The 13,011-nt window shown below is 33.8% G+C and overlaps 1 protein-coding gene across 4 annotated transcripts; it reads right to left on the bottom strand.

Moving 5' to 3' along the window:
• Positions 1-3,901: 3,901 nt before the first annotated feature.
• On the bottom strand, positions 3,902-11,806 carry LOC110667156 (V-type proton ATPase subunit B2). Of its 4 annotated transcripts, XM_058146374.1 has the most exons (16): positions 11,668-11,760; positions 11,532-11,564; positions 11,311-11,380; positions 11,121-11,176; positions 10,927-11,025; positions 10,585-10,644; positions 7,214-7,325; positions 6,913-7,121; positions 6,197-6,325; positions 5,927-6,064; positions 5,428-5,578; positions 5,267-5,349; positions 4,882-4,929; positions 4,709-4,762; positions 4,532-4,615; positions 3,902-4,434 (listed from the first exon to the last, which is right to left on the bottom strand). In XM_058146374.1, exons 3-16 carry the CDS (start codon positions 11,366-11,368, stop codon positions 4,249-4,251), a joined length of 1,467 nt encoding a protein of 488 aa, XP_058002357.1. In that variant the 5' UTR covers positions 11,369-11,380; positions 11,532-11,564; positions 11,668-11,760; the 3' UTR covers positions 3,902-4,248. The 4 variants fall into 4 exon arrangements, with proteins under 4 accessions (XP_058002357.1, XP_021683597.2, XP_058002353.1 ...); XM_021827905.2 differs by lacking the exon at positions 11,532-11,564 and having other exon boundaries at positions 11,668-11,806; XM_058146370.1 differs by having other exon boundaries at positions 11,532-11,679.
• Positions 11,807-13,011: the final 1,205 nt, after the last annotated feature.

A 13,011-nucleotide genomic window follows, 5' to 3' on the forward strand; every position in this document is an offset into this window, starting at 1 on the left:
TAAACCATAAGAATTTTATATTTATATAAACTCTAAAATTAAATTAAATAATAAAAAATATAATTAGAAATAATATATATAATGAAGGATATTTTTATCACGACCCAACCTATGGGCCGGACCGGTACTAGGACCTAGTCCAGCCTAAAGCCCCCGAGGCCCGTAGTAAGCCTAACTATTTACTTAACCCAACTCTAAGGCCCATTTGGGCCCAATTTCAAGAAATCAACCGGACAGAGTCTGGCCATAAAATGGACCTACCAACGGGGAGTTTTTGACTCACCCGACCTGTAAACACAGTAAATACTCAATTGGGGAGCTCAGCTCACCCTCCACATGCTCATCAGCATAAAAATAAATGGGAGCTCAGCTCCCTCATCCAATCCATCAAACATGCATAGAATATTAAGTTTACAAGTCCAAAGTAATAATTTAGTTTACAGACCTATATCAAATAAACATTCCTAACACATGCAGAAATTCTAGAAATTTATAGAATTACACAAACATAAATAAATAACCTGCGAGGGAGAAAGCAGATTAACCTCAAAAATATCCTTCTGTGGCCTGGAAAAAAATATTGAACAGGAGTGAGCGTTCGACTCAGAGAGTAAATTATCAATTTTAACCATAATCTCTATAACTATCTGAAACTAATGCACCATGTAGAGTGAAATGCAACATCAGCAATAAATTCACATCATAACAGCAAAAAGGTAATTTGGAGTACTCACACACCGAGTGATATCAAGTGTAATATATGGGAGCTGATCCCCTATACAGCTCTCTTAAATCCAACCTGGTGCCAGCGAAGAACTCAAGCCGGACTTTCGCTTAATAAACCAAATCGGGGGTCCCAGCGAAGAACTCAAGCCGTGACTACCCCCCGAAGGATCGGGTCTCAGCGAAGATCTCAAGCCGTGACTATCCGTCCTATCCATAGTCCACACCACATCACACGCACGCCAACGCACGCACACTGCTCCAAATTACCACAGCAACATACATGGCACTTTCACAGTTATGAATGCAACATAAATCGTGCCTAAAGTTTATCTACATAGATATATGCATATAAGTGATGCATGGGCATGCTTGAACATATAATAATAGTGAAATTACAATTAAAATTAATATTTTACTCACAGACTTGACAACGGTCAATGTGGAGGCTGGGCGGAGGAAGAAGGCTGTCTTGGCTCACCTGACAATTACATTACAATTATTTAATACAAATGACTCAATACAAATCAAGAAAATGCCAAATACGTCTTAAGTCGTGCCGAAAATCCGGCAGAGTCTCCCCTATACCTAGGACCTACCCAACTTGCAAAAGAGCTCAAAACACACTTCTATATTCACAACCCATATATCCGCAACTCAATCACATCACACAGCCCCTCCTGGGCCCATCAAATCAGTCATTCATCACAATATGTAAAATTTCAATTTAGTCCTTATAATTTATCATTTTTGCAAAAACTACCCAAATAAGCTCTAAAAATTCTAAAACTTTGCCCCGCGGTCCTTAGCAATATTACTAGGCTATTGCAAAAAGAATCATAATTTTCTGAGCTACCACGAATATCTTATGGAATTTTAATCCTATTTAAGCATTAGAAAATTATGAAAAAGTAAGGTTCGGGTTTACCTTTGCCGATTCTGACTCCGGGGACGAGCTCGGGACATCTGACAATGGGGGGGTAGCCAAAACCTCGGTCCAATTCGGAGACTTTTCCGGAAATTCACAGACCCGGTCAATTGTCGAATTTCAGCGAATTGAGGATACCTACACGAAGCCCACAACACGGGGGTTAGTACATAAATTTTTCAGAATTTTCTAAGCTCATTTAATGCTCGGAAAAATACTGCGAAGTTCCGTGGGACCCACCGAAAAACGGTGTCGAAAGATTTTGAAATTTATATCCCCGCGAAGCTCTCGACGAGTGGAGCGCTCTGATACTCTCGGTTTTCTCGTGGGGTTCACGGTTTGCGAGAAATCTAGCCCGAAAGTCAAAATGAACTAAAACTTCCCGGGCAAAAATTGGACAAACTGCTCAATGGATTTCGGTATTCTTGGTGTCTATGGAAAGCTCTCGACGAGTAGATAAATTTAGACACAATATCCGATCCGATTGGTGGCCGGATCGGCCGAATTTTGGCTGGGAAGTCGAAAAGTTGCGCGCACAAGGGAGGGGCGTTTGCGCGTGTTTTCCGTCGTTGGGCGCGGCCGTGGACTGGGGTGGGCGCCATGGGTGGCTGGGGAGGCGGCGGTGCGGCAAGGGGAGGAGGGAGGAGAGAGAAAAAGAGAGAGAAAGGGAGGGAGGTTGGACGCGCACGGGGAAGGGGAAAGAAGAAAAAGAAAAGGCCGGTTCGATTCGGTTTGATTCGATTCGGCCGGTTCGATTCAGGATACAAAATTTTAAATTTTTACTCTGCCTCGGGACTGAAAACGAGGTCCAAAAATTCCGAAAAAATTTCAGAAAACTCAGAAAAATTCGTAGACTCTAAATATATTTTTAGTTTTACCACGTGGTCTTTAAATTACTTTTTAAAAATCATCAAAGTTTATATTTTCGAAAAATCGAACCCGATTTTTAAAATCCGAAAAATCTCAAATAATTTCTTAAAATTTAAAAAAAATTAAAATATCAATATTACTCATAAAATGCTAAAATTTAAAATTTTTGGGGTGTTACATTTAGACAAAACCAATATTTTCCTCTCACACATATATATAGTACTAGTTTTTTTCACAACATGCATTACATATTATTGTACTCATGATTTAATTTTTTATTTTTCTTATTATTGAAAGTATTAGCAATGGATATATCATTATTAAACTTATTAGCAATAAATTTGTATAAAATAGCTATTCATTGTTAAAAGTATTAACATCAGATATATTACCTCTAAAGTTAATCAGTCACGAATTGATATGAATTAGCAATGAATTTTTGCAACTATTTATGTTATTAATGATAAATAATACATCTGTCATTATAAATATAAAATACGTTTTTATTGAAATAAGGGTATTTTGAGTAATGTTAATATTTCTTCTTCATAAATTTATATAAATTTTGTTTTCAATTATAAAATTTTTATAAATCTTAAAATTCTAAAGTCAAAAATATTATTTTTAAAAAATGTTAATGAGATATTAATAAAAAAAATTAAAAATTTTACTTCTAATTTTAATTTTACGCCACTGAGACATAGCACGTGAAAATTAAATTAAAAATTTTACTTTTAACACACACACATATATATTTTTTGATCAAGAAAACAAAATTTGGATCCGCCCACTCTTATTTAGAGTAAATTCAAATAATTGTCAAGACCAAAGATAAGGCATCTTTACAAATGAGGTCACAACCACCAATTTCATGCTGCATTTGAATTCTCTATCTCCATATAAGAATGCTGGTTGCTACCCAACCCCTTGTTAATATATATTCTATAGAGTTTGATAATTAAAATGATATAATATTTATTTATTTTTTTCTTTGAAATTGATATATCATGATTATTATAATTTATTTTTAATTATTTTAAATTTGTTAATCGGTATTCTCCTGTTCTTTTACTTTTCCTTGTGTAATAAAAAATAGCAGAGAAGAACTTATTTTATATTTAATGTCTCCAGTCTACAAAAAATTATAATTTAATATACTATAAATAAAAGGCATAATTAAAAAATTCAAATAAATAGAATATTGTTATAATAATTTCATAGTATAATAATGAATAACTAAATTTAATTTGGTATTCAAAACTAAAATATTATGATAATAACATTATATAAAACAAAGATAAAATTGAAAAACATAAAACAAATAAATCAACGCGCAATACACACTAATAAAAAATTAGTTAATTAATAAATAACAAAGCATGCAATAAAAAATTTTCTTCTTATCCCTATTAAATATAGAGATAAACTGGATGTCCTCAAAAATAAAAATCCATAGGGTCACAACTTACAAGAAAAATGAGGCAATACAAGGAGCACAACATCAAAATGTAGAAATTTAAAGCAGCCCTGATTCCACTTGAGTTAAACTTCCAAAAATGGGTACCAACTAACAAATAAATTACAAGATCGAAGCACTCCTCAATGGAAAATTATATAACAACTTTATCCCAAATGGAAAACAGCTTTTATTATTCTGCATAATTGAGAGATGAAATCTAGGATAGATCAACCAAAACAATTTAATCAGAGCCGTAGAAGTTCATTTCTTAGTTAGATGAATCTCGGCTGTAGTACTGGTCAAGGGTCTTTGCTGGTATACGGTGTAGTAGCTCACGAGGGAAGATGCGGAGCAAGGTCCAGGCTAAATCAAGTGACTGGAAGATATTGCGAGTGTCATAAGCTCCTTGGGCAACAAATTTTCTCTCAAATTTGTCCAAGAACTCCAAATATAGCTGTTTATTCAAGAGGAATCACATCAGTTACCTTGTAGTAAGAATTCAATAATATAACTATAATATTCTTAATGAGCAAAAGAGAAATGTGCAATACCAGGTCTTCAGAAGAAAGAGCTTCTTCTCCAACCACTGCTTTCATTGCCTGGACATCCTTCCCAATTGCATAATTTGCATATAGCTGCAAGTCAAAAAATCATATATTTAAAGAGTTTAGGTAGCATAAAACAACACAATAAACTGAAATCAAGCAACAGTGACTATTGAATCAGACCTGGTTGGACACATCAGCATGGTCCCTGCGGGTCATCCCCTCACCAATGGCACTCTGCAATGAAAACCAATGCAAGTGTTTAGCATATGCCTCGTACCCTGTATTTCAACTACTTCAATATGATACCCTCGTCACCTCAATGTATCGAGAACTCATAAGAGAGCATTTCTTACCTTCATCAGACGAGACAGAGATGGGAGGACATTGATTGGAGGATATATCTGCCCAATTCGAATGAATCAACAGTCTATCAAATATCAATCCCATACCATACAATATAATCTATATTCCAATTAAACATCATACTAATTGAGATTCCAATGTTACGTTGCATGTTCTAGTACAATTGTTTCAGAAAGCCAAATTCATTGCAGAAAGTTAACTTTGGCTAGACGCACAATCGTGAAAATATATAATTAAAAATTTGCATGTTACAAGCAAACATGCACAACAAATAGGGCCTTTCTCTAGAGTCACCATGGATCAAGCTTGACTTTTCAGTTAGATTCCAAGTAATATTTCTCATCAACAAACAAGAACGCTTAGTTACAATCTTACCTGTCTATTGTAAAGCTGCCTGTCAATGTATATCTGTCCCTCTGTAATATATCCTGTAAGGTCTGGGGTGGGATGTGTAATATCTGGTAACAGAATAAAATCAAGTTAAAAGAATTTATTCCAACTGAAGAAATGAGATTGTATGGTCTCTGAACCATTACCATCATTTGGCATAGTTAAAATTGGAATCTGTGTGATGGAGCCTTTTCGTCCCTCAATCCGTCCAGCCCGCTCATATATGGTTGCCAAATCAGTATACATATATCCAGGATATCCACGCCTTCCAGGCACTTCCTCTCGAGCAGCAGACACCTGCAGCAATAAACACTCATTTGTGTTACACAATCTTAAGACCATTAACACCTTAAAAAGTATTTAGTTAAATTGTTTCCTTAAAAAGAAAAAAGGACCCAACTAGTTTGGGATTAAGGCTAGGTTGTTGTTGTTGTTTGAAAAAAGAAAAAAAAGAAAAACACGAGTTTCAAACAAATTAAATGGAAGTCCCATGAAAATTTACAAGCATATTTGATATCTTGAGCAACCAGAAACACAAAAAGACAATAATGGACATGATATATACAAAGTTTGTGTTACTATTACTAGTCAATATTGCACTTAATGTATGACAATGAAAAGAAAAAGACCCATATTTTGCCTCACCTCACGAAGAGCATCAGCATAAGAACTCATATCTGTGAGAATGACAAGGACATGCTTCCCACACTCATATGCCAAATATTCTGCAGTGGTAAGAGCAATTCGAGGTGTGATAATACGTTCAATTGTAGGGTCATTTGCCTGCATGACAGCATGGCGGAATCAAATTTCAGAAACAAACACAATTTACAAGATAATAACAAACAAGAAATCAATTCTCTGGTAAATGTAAATCAAAGAACAAAGAAATTAAATGCTGATGTAAAGATTTACCAGGTTCAGAAAGAGTGTCACTCTCTCCATTGACCCATTTTCCTCAAAATCACGTTTGAAAAACTGTGCAGTTTCCATGTTTACACCCATAGCTGCAAATACAATGGCAAAATTGTCCTCTTCTTCATCCTGAAAAGTTGCAGGGTGCGTTCATCGCCCAGTTACATACTCAACATTAGAAAGAGAGAATAAATAAGAGAAAATGAAATAGCTGCCTTAGTATTAATAGACTCTACTCTTTTGAGGTAAAAGGAACTACTGTTTCCAAGGCAACAACGGTACCAATTTAAACTACCAAAATCACAATTTTATTCAAGAAAACAAAAATTACATAAGATTTAGGTTGACCCTACCATTATAGATTACTGTAGCACAAATTAGAAAATAGGAAGGAATAAGGAATTCTAAACTGGTACTACTCTGTTCACATTATTATTGTTCTGAAGAAAGAGGTTACCATCCCCACTAATATCCCTTATACATAACATCTTAGACCCAAACTAGTTGGAGTTTGCTACATATATCCTTTTTCGTCATTTAGCTTTGTTTGAAACCAATTCAGTATCACTAATATATAAGCTATATCAATTAAATTCTGACCATTTATGGAACATCATTAAACCTTCCATAGCAATACTGTCTTCTTTTAATTATCATACTCATCCAAGTTATTAAATCTATAATCATAAATAGCCATTTAGATGTGCTACATATACCTCAAGAAGATTGTTAGACTTTTCCAATCGCTTCACCAAACCTGCTTGGCGACATATTTGTGCAGCTATTTCATTATGAGGAAGACCAGCTGCAGAAAACAGAGGTATCTTCTGTCCTCTAGCGATGGAATTCATAACATCAATTGTTGAAATCCCAGTCTGTATCATTTCTTCAGGATAGGTTCTCTCACTAGGGTTAATAGAACTACCTGTAATAGAAATATAATAAATCCAAGGACATGCGATATATAACAAGCAGCATAAATTAACTGAAGTTTACTTGCTCGAATATATAATTTACCAGAAATGTCCAAGTATGCCTCAGGCAAAATTGGGGGACCATTATCAATAGGCTTTCCAGAACCATTAAAAATGCGCCCAAGCATATCCAATGAGACAGGAGTCTTCAGAACCTACAAAAGAGGAAAGAGGAATGGGTGTTAGGAGGGTCAAATAAACAGATAACGTCTTATTTTACAGAATCAAAAGATTAAGTGAGGCAAACCACACTATGCAATATCAAGTAGTATTATGCCAAGAGTTGTCTACGAAATTTTTTTTTTTGTTTTGTATTAGATCATAAGTGTATAGCTTTTATCTAGAGGAAGATATTTCCCTAAAAACATTTTTTAGTGGTTGGGGCAAGCGGAAAAATTGTTCAAAAAACATTTTGTAGGTCAAAGAGGAAACTAATTCTAAAGTTTGGACAAGAGAGGAATTGGGAGAAAAGAACAACAATAGAGTTGGTTGGGGGGGGCAGAGGTGTGGGGGTTGGGGGTGGTGGTGGTGTTGAGGAAGAAGGGAAAAGGAAGGAATCATCTCCTCTTCATATGATGTGAAATTCATTAAACTTAGATATGGTGGTGGGCAGTGAACATTACCATGCAACAGGAGAGATTGAAAATTTGTCCTGCACTTTTTACCCTCATTATTTTGGTTCAATCAAAATTTATTATCATGAAATCATTATCTCTTTTTCTTTTTTTGTAAAATATATATATATATATATATATATATTAATTTTGAAAATGAAATCAATCTCAATTCTCTTCTTTTTTTTTCCTTAATAAGAGACTTTTGGGCTTCTTGCCTTAGTTGTCAAAAGCCCTAGACGCTCTTATGGCGAGAAGGTCCTCCATCGCCTAAGGCGCTAGGCGCTCGCGATAATAAATAATTAAATATACAATGTAAAAAAGTAACATATTACACAATCAATAAATTGCCAAATTTCAGCTCTCTTTTTTTTTACATTATGTTCTTCCATGGCAACAAGTACCTAATTAGGGTTTAGAGATAACGAAGAAGAGGAAGAAGAAGAAGAAGAAGAAGAAGAAGAAGAAGAAGAAGGACGAGGACGAGAATAAGGTAGCAGCCTGCTGCATGAAAAAGAAAAGAAAAAAGAGAAGAAGAAATAGAAAGAAATGTGTGGAAGAGTGGGAAAAGAAGTTTGACTTGATTTGACTCTTGGGAAAAGACAGTTCACTTTCTCTACTTTGTAGTTTATTGGAATTAGGTCACGGGGAGCATAGGGACATGTGTGGATGTGATAAGAAATCAGATTAGCTTTTCTCTTTCTCATCTTTTTTTTTTTTTGTTATATATATTTCTTGCCTGGGGGCACCTGGTGCAGCCTCGTTTGACCCTCACCTGGGCGCCTAGGCAGTGCCTAGTTGAAGGCGTCTCGCCTGGAGCCTTCCTAGGCGAGGAGCCTGGATTTTGTCTCGCCTGGGTGCCTCTTGACAACACTGGTAATAACAAATAAATAAAAGCATATACAGGTGGGAAACAGTCCACATGATACAAGTGCGTGGAAATCATTACACTATGGAGGCATGATTTGCCAAAATTTTCAGCTCTCCTAGTGGCTCGAGATTTTAGAAAGTCAGACTATATATATTTATGTCATATTAGTGAAACATAATAATGCACAACAGACTTGTTCAAAGAAATTTGCAGCATCAAGGCCTAAACCCACTAAAAACCCAATTAAATTTTAAGATATTTTTCATAAAATCACCATATTACATTCAAAATGTGACAATCAAATTCTGTCCTTTTATAATTATAACTTGCTTCCTTCCCTTCCTACACCCTCCTCACAAATCCAAACAAAATAATGACCTTTCTTCCTCTTTTCCACTCCCATCTTCCCCAAGGTTCCCAAACAAATCAAGGGTAACAAGTCAATTGTTACAACATGGCAATGTGGGATCGTAACATCCCTCTTCAAAAGGAAGTCAATTTATACACTTCTATAAAGTAAGTAAATAAGGCCCAATGATGTTGTTCATCTTAAGCTTTTTGTGAATTTTCAGTACTATCCAACTCCAAAAAATTAATTAATTTGCTATACATTCTGTGGAGTTTGTTTCAGTTGTATCTGCCAGCAAATGGGTGTGTGCCACTGCGATGGATAACATGTCCTTGTGGCATGCTCATATGGACCGAAAAAAAAGTTGGAAAGAACGCTTGAAGTAGGTCCACTTGGTGTCTTAAACACCTATAACATTGCTGTTGGGGGAAAAAACTCTTAACCTAGATGATTCTAGCCTCTCTCAGTTCATTCAGATGCCAGAAACAACTGAAAACCACCACCACTACTATTGCTGGCTTTGTCTCAACCATTTCTCCAACTCTCTCTCTCTCTCTCTCTCTCTCTCTCTCTCTCTCTCTCTCTCTCTCTCTCTCTCTCTCTCTCTCTCTCAATCCTCCTAATTATCACTGTATTGGCCACCAAACTGAAAGCCACCACCACCACCAACACACACGCACACTCTCTCACTAGCCCAATAAACAAGTACAAAAAAAGAACATCGCATAGGCACATAACCATTACTTCGCTAAATAGTCCCAATTGCCATCAGTGCCAGAATTCACACCTTTATAGTGCAATTTTCTCTCCTAATCAAGTCGATTACAAAATAAATAAATAAATAAACATAGAAACTTAAAGTCCTCATAGATCCCAATGTTCTTAGGATTCATGATCTTCTACATTATTTAAAAAAAAAGGGTTTTCTAGTGCACTCTAAACATCAGAAAATTAATTTTGTTTGATTCCTAGTGTTACAAATTACAACCAAACAGCAAAAAGTATTTCCACAGGCAGGAATTTTTTTGAGAAACAAACAGAGCCTGATTCTCAAACTATATTTATTGAAACTAATTCAATAAACAGTTAGCATCCAGAACAAGAAAAAGATATTTTCCAACTGAGATAAATATCTATTACCTACTTTATACTTGAAATTTATAAGTCCAAAGTCATCAAAAAAATTAAGGAATACATTCATCTAAGTTAGTTACTATGGCAACATAACTTCAGCAGCCTGCAGTATTTCTTCAGTATAATAGTACTATCCATTTTCTTCAGTATAATAGTATAATCCATTAGCTTAGAATTTCACAAGAATCTCACTTACCAGCGACTTTTTAACTTGTCAAAGACTTTAGTAATTATTCAATTTAAAATAATATTAGATTCATACACTTAATTTTGCATTTAGAACTACCCTAAGGGCATGCAGATAATTTATATAAATTGTTGAAATCCACATCTCAATTCGTATGATCGAAGGTGTTTCAGTAGTTGAAATACTGGCTTGAACTCAAAAATTACTCCCAGTTTCTTGACATTGAAAGGTTAAAATAAATAAAAATAAAACACCATACCTCCCCTGTAAATTGCACAGTTGTGTATTTGTTGTCAATCCCAGATGTTCCTTCAAAAACCTGAAACACAATACAGAAAATAGATAACGTATTACTGCTAGTTAAAACACATGACAGCAGACCAAAAGTCCACCACAACCCAAACAAATTGTTCACCCAAAGAAAATATCCACTACAAATTAACACAAAAAATCTCTTTGGCACTTGCATACACCAACCATTTAGACAATAAGCATACAGGATCACAATTAAAATGCTAATAATTTCACAATATTTCAAAAATCATGCAAGAATTCAATTTACTAGTGAGAGAAAAGATGGATAATGTGAAACGGTAATCACCTGAACAACTGCCTTCTCCCCATCAACTTCAAGGACTTGACCACGGCGGGTTGTTCCATCCCCTAAACGAATATTAACAATCTCTTGATATTTTGGTCCCTAACACAGTGAATCAGACAATGCACCGGTAATCACTAAAAATTGCAGCAAAAAACCAACAAATTAAATAATAATTGTACAAAATTTTACATTACCTTAACCTTATCAAGTATAACAAGAGGTCCAGCAACTCCAGATACAGTTCTGTACTCTGCAATGCCATGAAAGAAAAGAAAACAGAAATCATCACTCAACACCATGTTAGGGAACAAGTCAGTAGATAATTCCAAATCAGATTCCAAATTAAGCATTATCGAATCAAATTCTACAAAAATACAATCATACCCATGCCGATCTCTAGCGTTCCCTCCTCCATATCGTAATTGTTTTGCGCCACACCCATTATTATATCAATCTTCATTCACAGGATTTGAAAAAAAAAAAAAAAAATCAGTAATCATGAAAAGCTCCAATTGAGGAATGATTGCGTCAACCTTTCTATAAAAAAATTGAAACCAATAGAGAAAAACCAAATTGAAAGATAAGATTACGAATTCAAAACTCACTGTTTGGTATCAAAGTTGAAATCAAATTAAGATCAGAAGAAGAAGAAGAAGAAGAAGAGAAAGTGTGATTGGGTGCAAGAGATTGTATAATTAAGTGAAGAGTTTTGGATCTAAAAAAGGGGAAGTAGTGAAGTACCTTTTGTTTTTGATCTAATACACGCAGGCACAGCACAGAGCCACAGAGGGATGCAGGGAGGGAGAGGAAAGGGTCTGGACAAAGATGGGTTATTATTTATGTGTATTTAGAAGTATTAAACTGAGTCTGGTGGACTGCTAAGAAAATGATTTGAGATTAATTAATGATAATTATTATAATAATCCAAGCGACCAGGCCATTTGCTATTTTGGAAAATTATTGTGTTGTAAGAGAAATTATGTAATAAAATGATTATTTTATGTCAGAATTTAATATAGAATGATAAATTAATAATAAATACACATATGTAATTTTTAGAATCTATCCATATATATATATGTCTACTCATATATATATTTATTAACTATTTAATTGCTATTTCATGTAAAATATTTTATATGGAATAATCACTTTATAATATAATCACTCGTTCTCTTGCTATGTATTGTGCACCATTATTTATATTTTTATGGATCCATTTTTCATATTTTTATGGATCACTTTTTTTTAATTATTTATGTGAGAATTTAATATATTATTTTTTAATATATTAAATATATTTTATATTAAAGATCTGTTTGGCATTACTGTTGAAACTGTTATTGAAAAAATCACTTTTTTAAATATACTAGTTAGAGAGTGTTAAAAATAATTAAAAATTAAATTTGATCAGTTCTAGTCATAAGAACACTAAAATAACAAAACAGCTTTTTCCAAACTATTTTTTTCAACAGCATCTAAAAAAATACTTTTATTCAGAAAAGCAGTTCAGGTTCTAAAACTCAATATCAAATAAGACTTAAGTATATTTTAAAATTTATCATTTCTGTGTGCATAATTTTTATCCAATTTAACACAGAAAAAAGATATTAACAAAGTGGTTTAATTAGGATACACCTCAATAATAATATTCATAATTTTTTTGACAGATGAGTGTTCTGTTTAAAGCATTGGTCAAAAATTAAATTAAACAATTTGTTAGTAAAAGATATTTTGAATTAGGGTTAACCGTAAAAAAAATCTTAAAATTTAAAAATTCTTCTATTAAATTTTAAAGTTTACACAATTACTAATTAAACCCTAATATTTTATTGATGCCTCAAATTAAGTCAACCATCGAAAAATTGTTAGTATATTTAATTGGAGTTCTACGTCAGCTGTCATATCATCACTGTGGAAATCATATCAGAAAACCTTAAATTATGGGTTATTGTAAAAAAAAAAAAAACTTGTGAAATTTGTCAATTTTTACAATTAAACCCTAAAAGTTGTATAATTATCAATTAAACCCTTACATTTGATTAATGTCTCAAATTGACTCGATCATCAATAAACCGTTAGTAT

Source organism: Hevea brasiliensis, chromosome 1 (assembly GCF_030052815.1).
Source record: "Hevea brasiliensis isolate MT/VB/25A 57/8 chromosome 1, ASM3005281v1, whole genome shotgun sequence".
Taxonomy (NCBI): domain Eukaryota; kingdom Viridiplantae; phylum Streptophyta; class Magnoliopsida; order Malpighiales; family Euphorbiaceae; genus Hevea; species Hevea brasiliensis.

Coding starts and splice junctions, on each gene's coding strand:
- LOC110667156 (XM_058146363.1), bottom strand. CDS start 11,386: ATGAAGATTGATATAATAATGGGTGTGGCGCAAAACAATTACGATATG. Junction 7,122..7,213: donor GGCATACTTGGACATTTCTG/GTAAATTATATA, acceptor TTTCTATTACAG/GTAGTTCTATTAACCCTAGT. Junction 6,065..6,196: donor TGACACTCTTTCTGAACCTG/GTAAATCTTTAC, acceptor GCTGTCATGCAG/GCAAATGACCCTACAATTGA.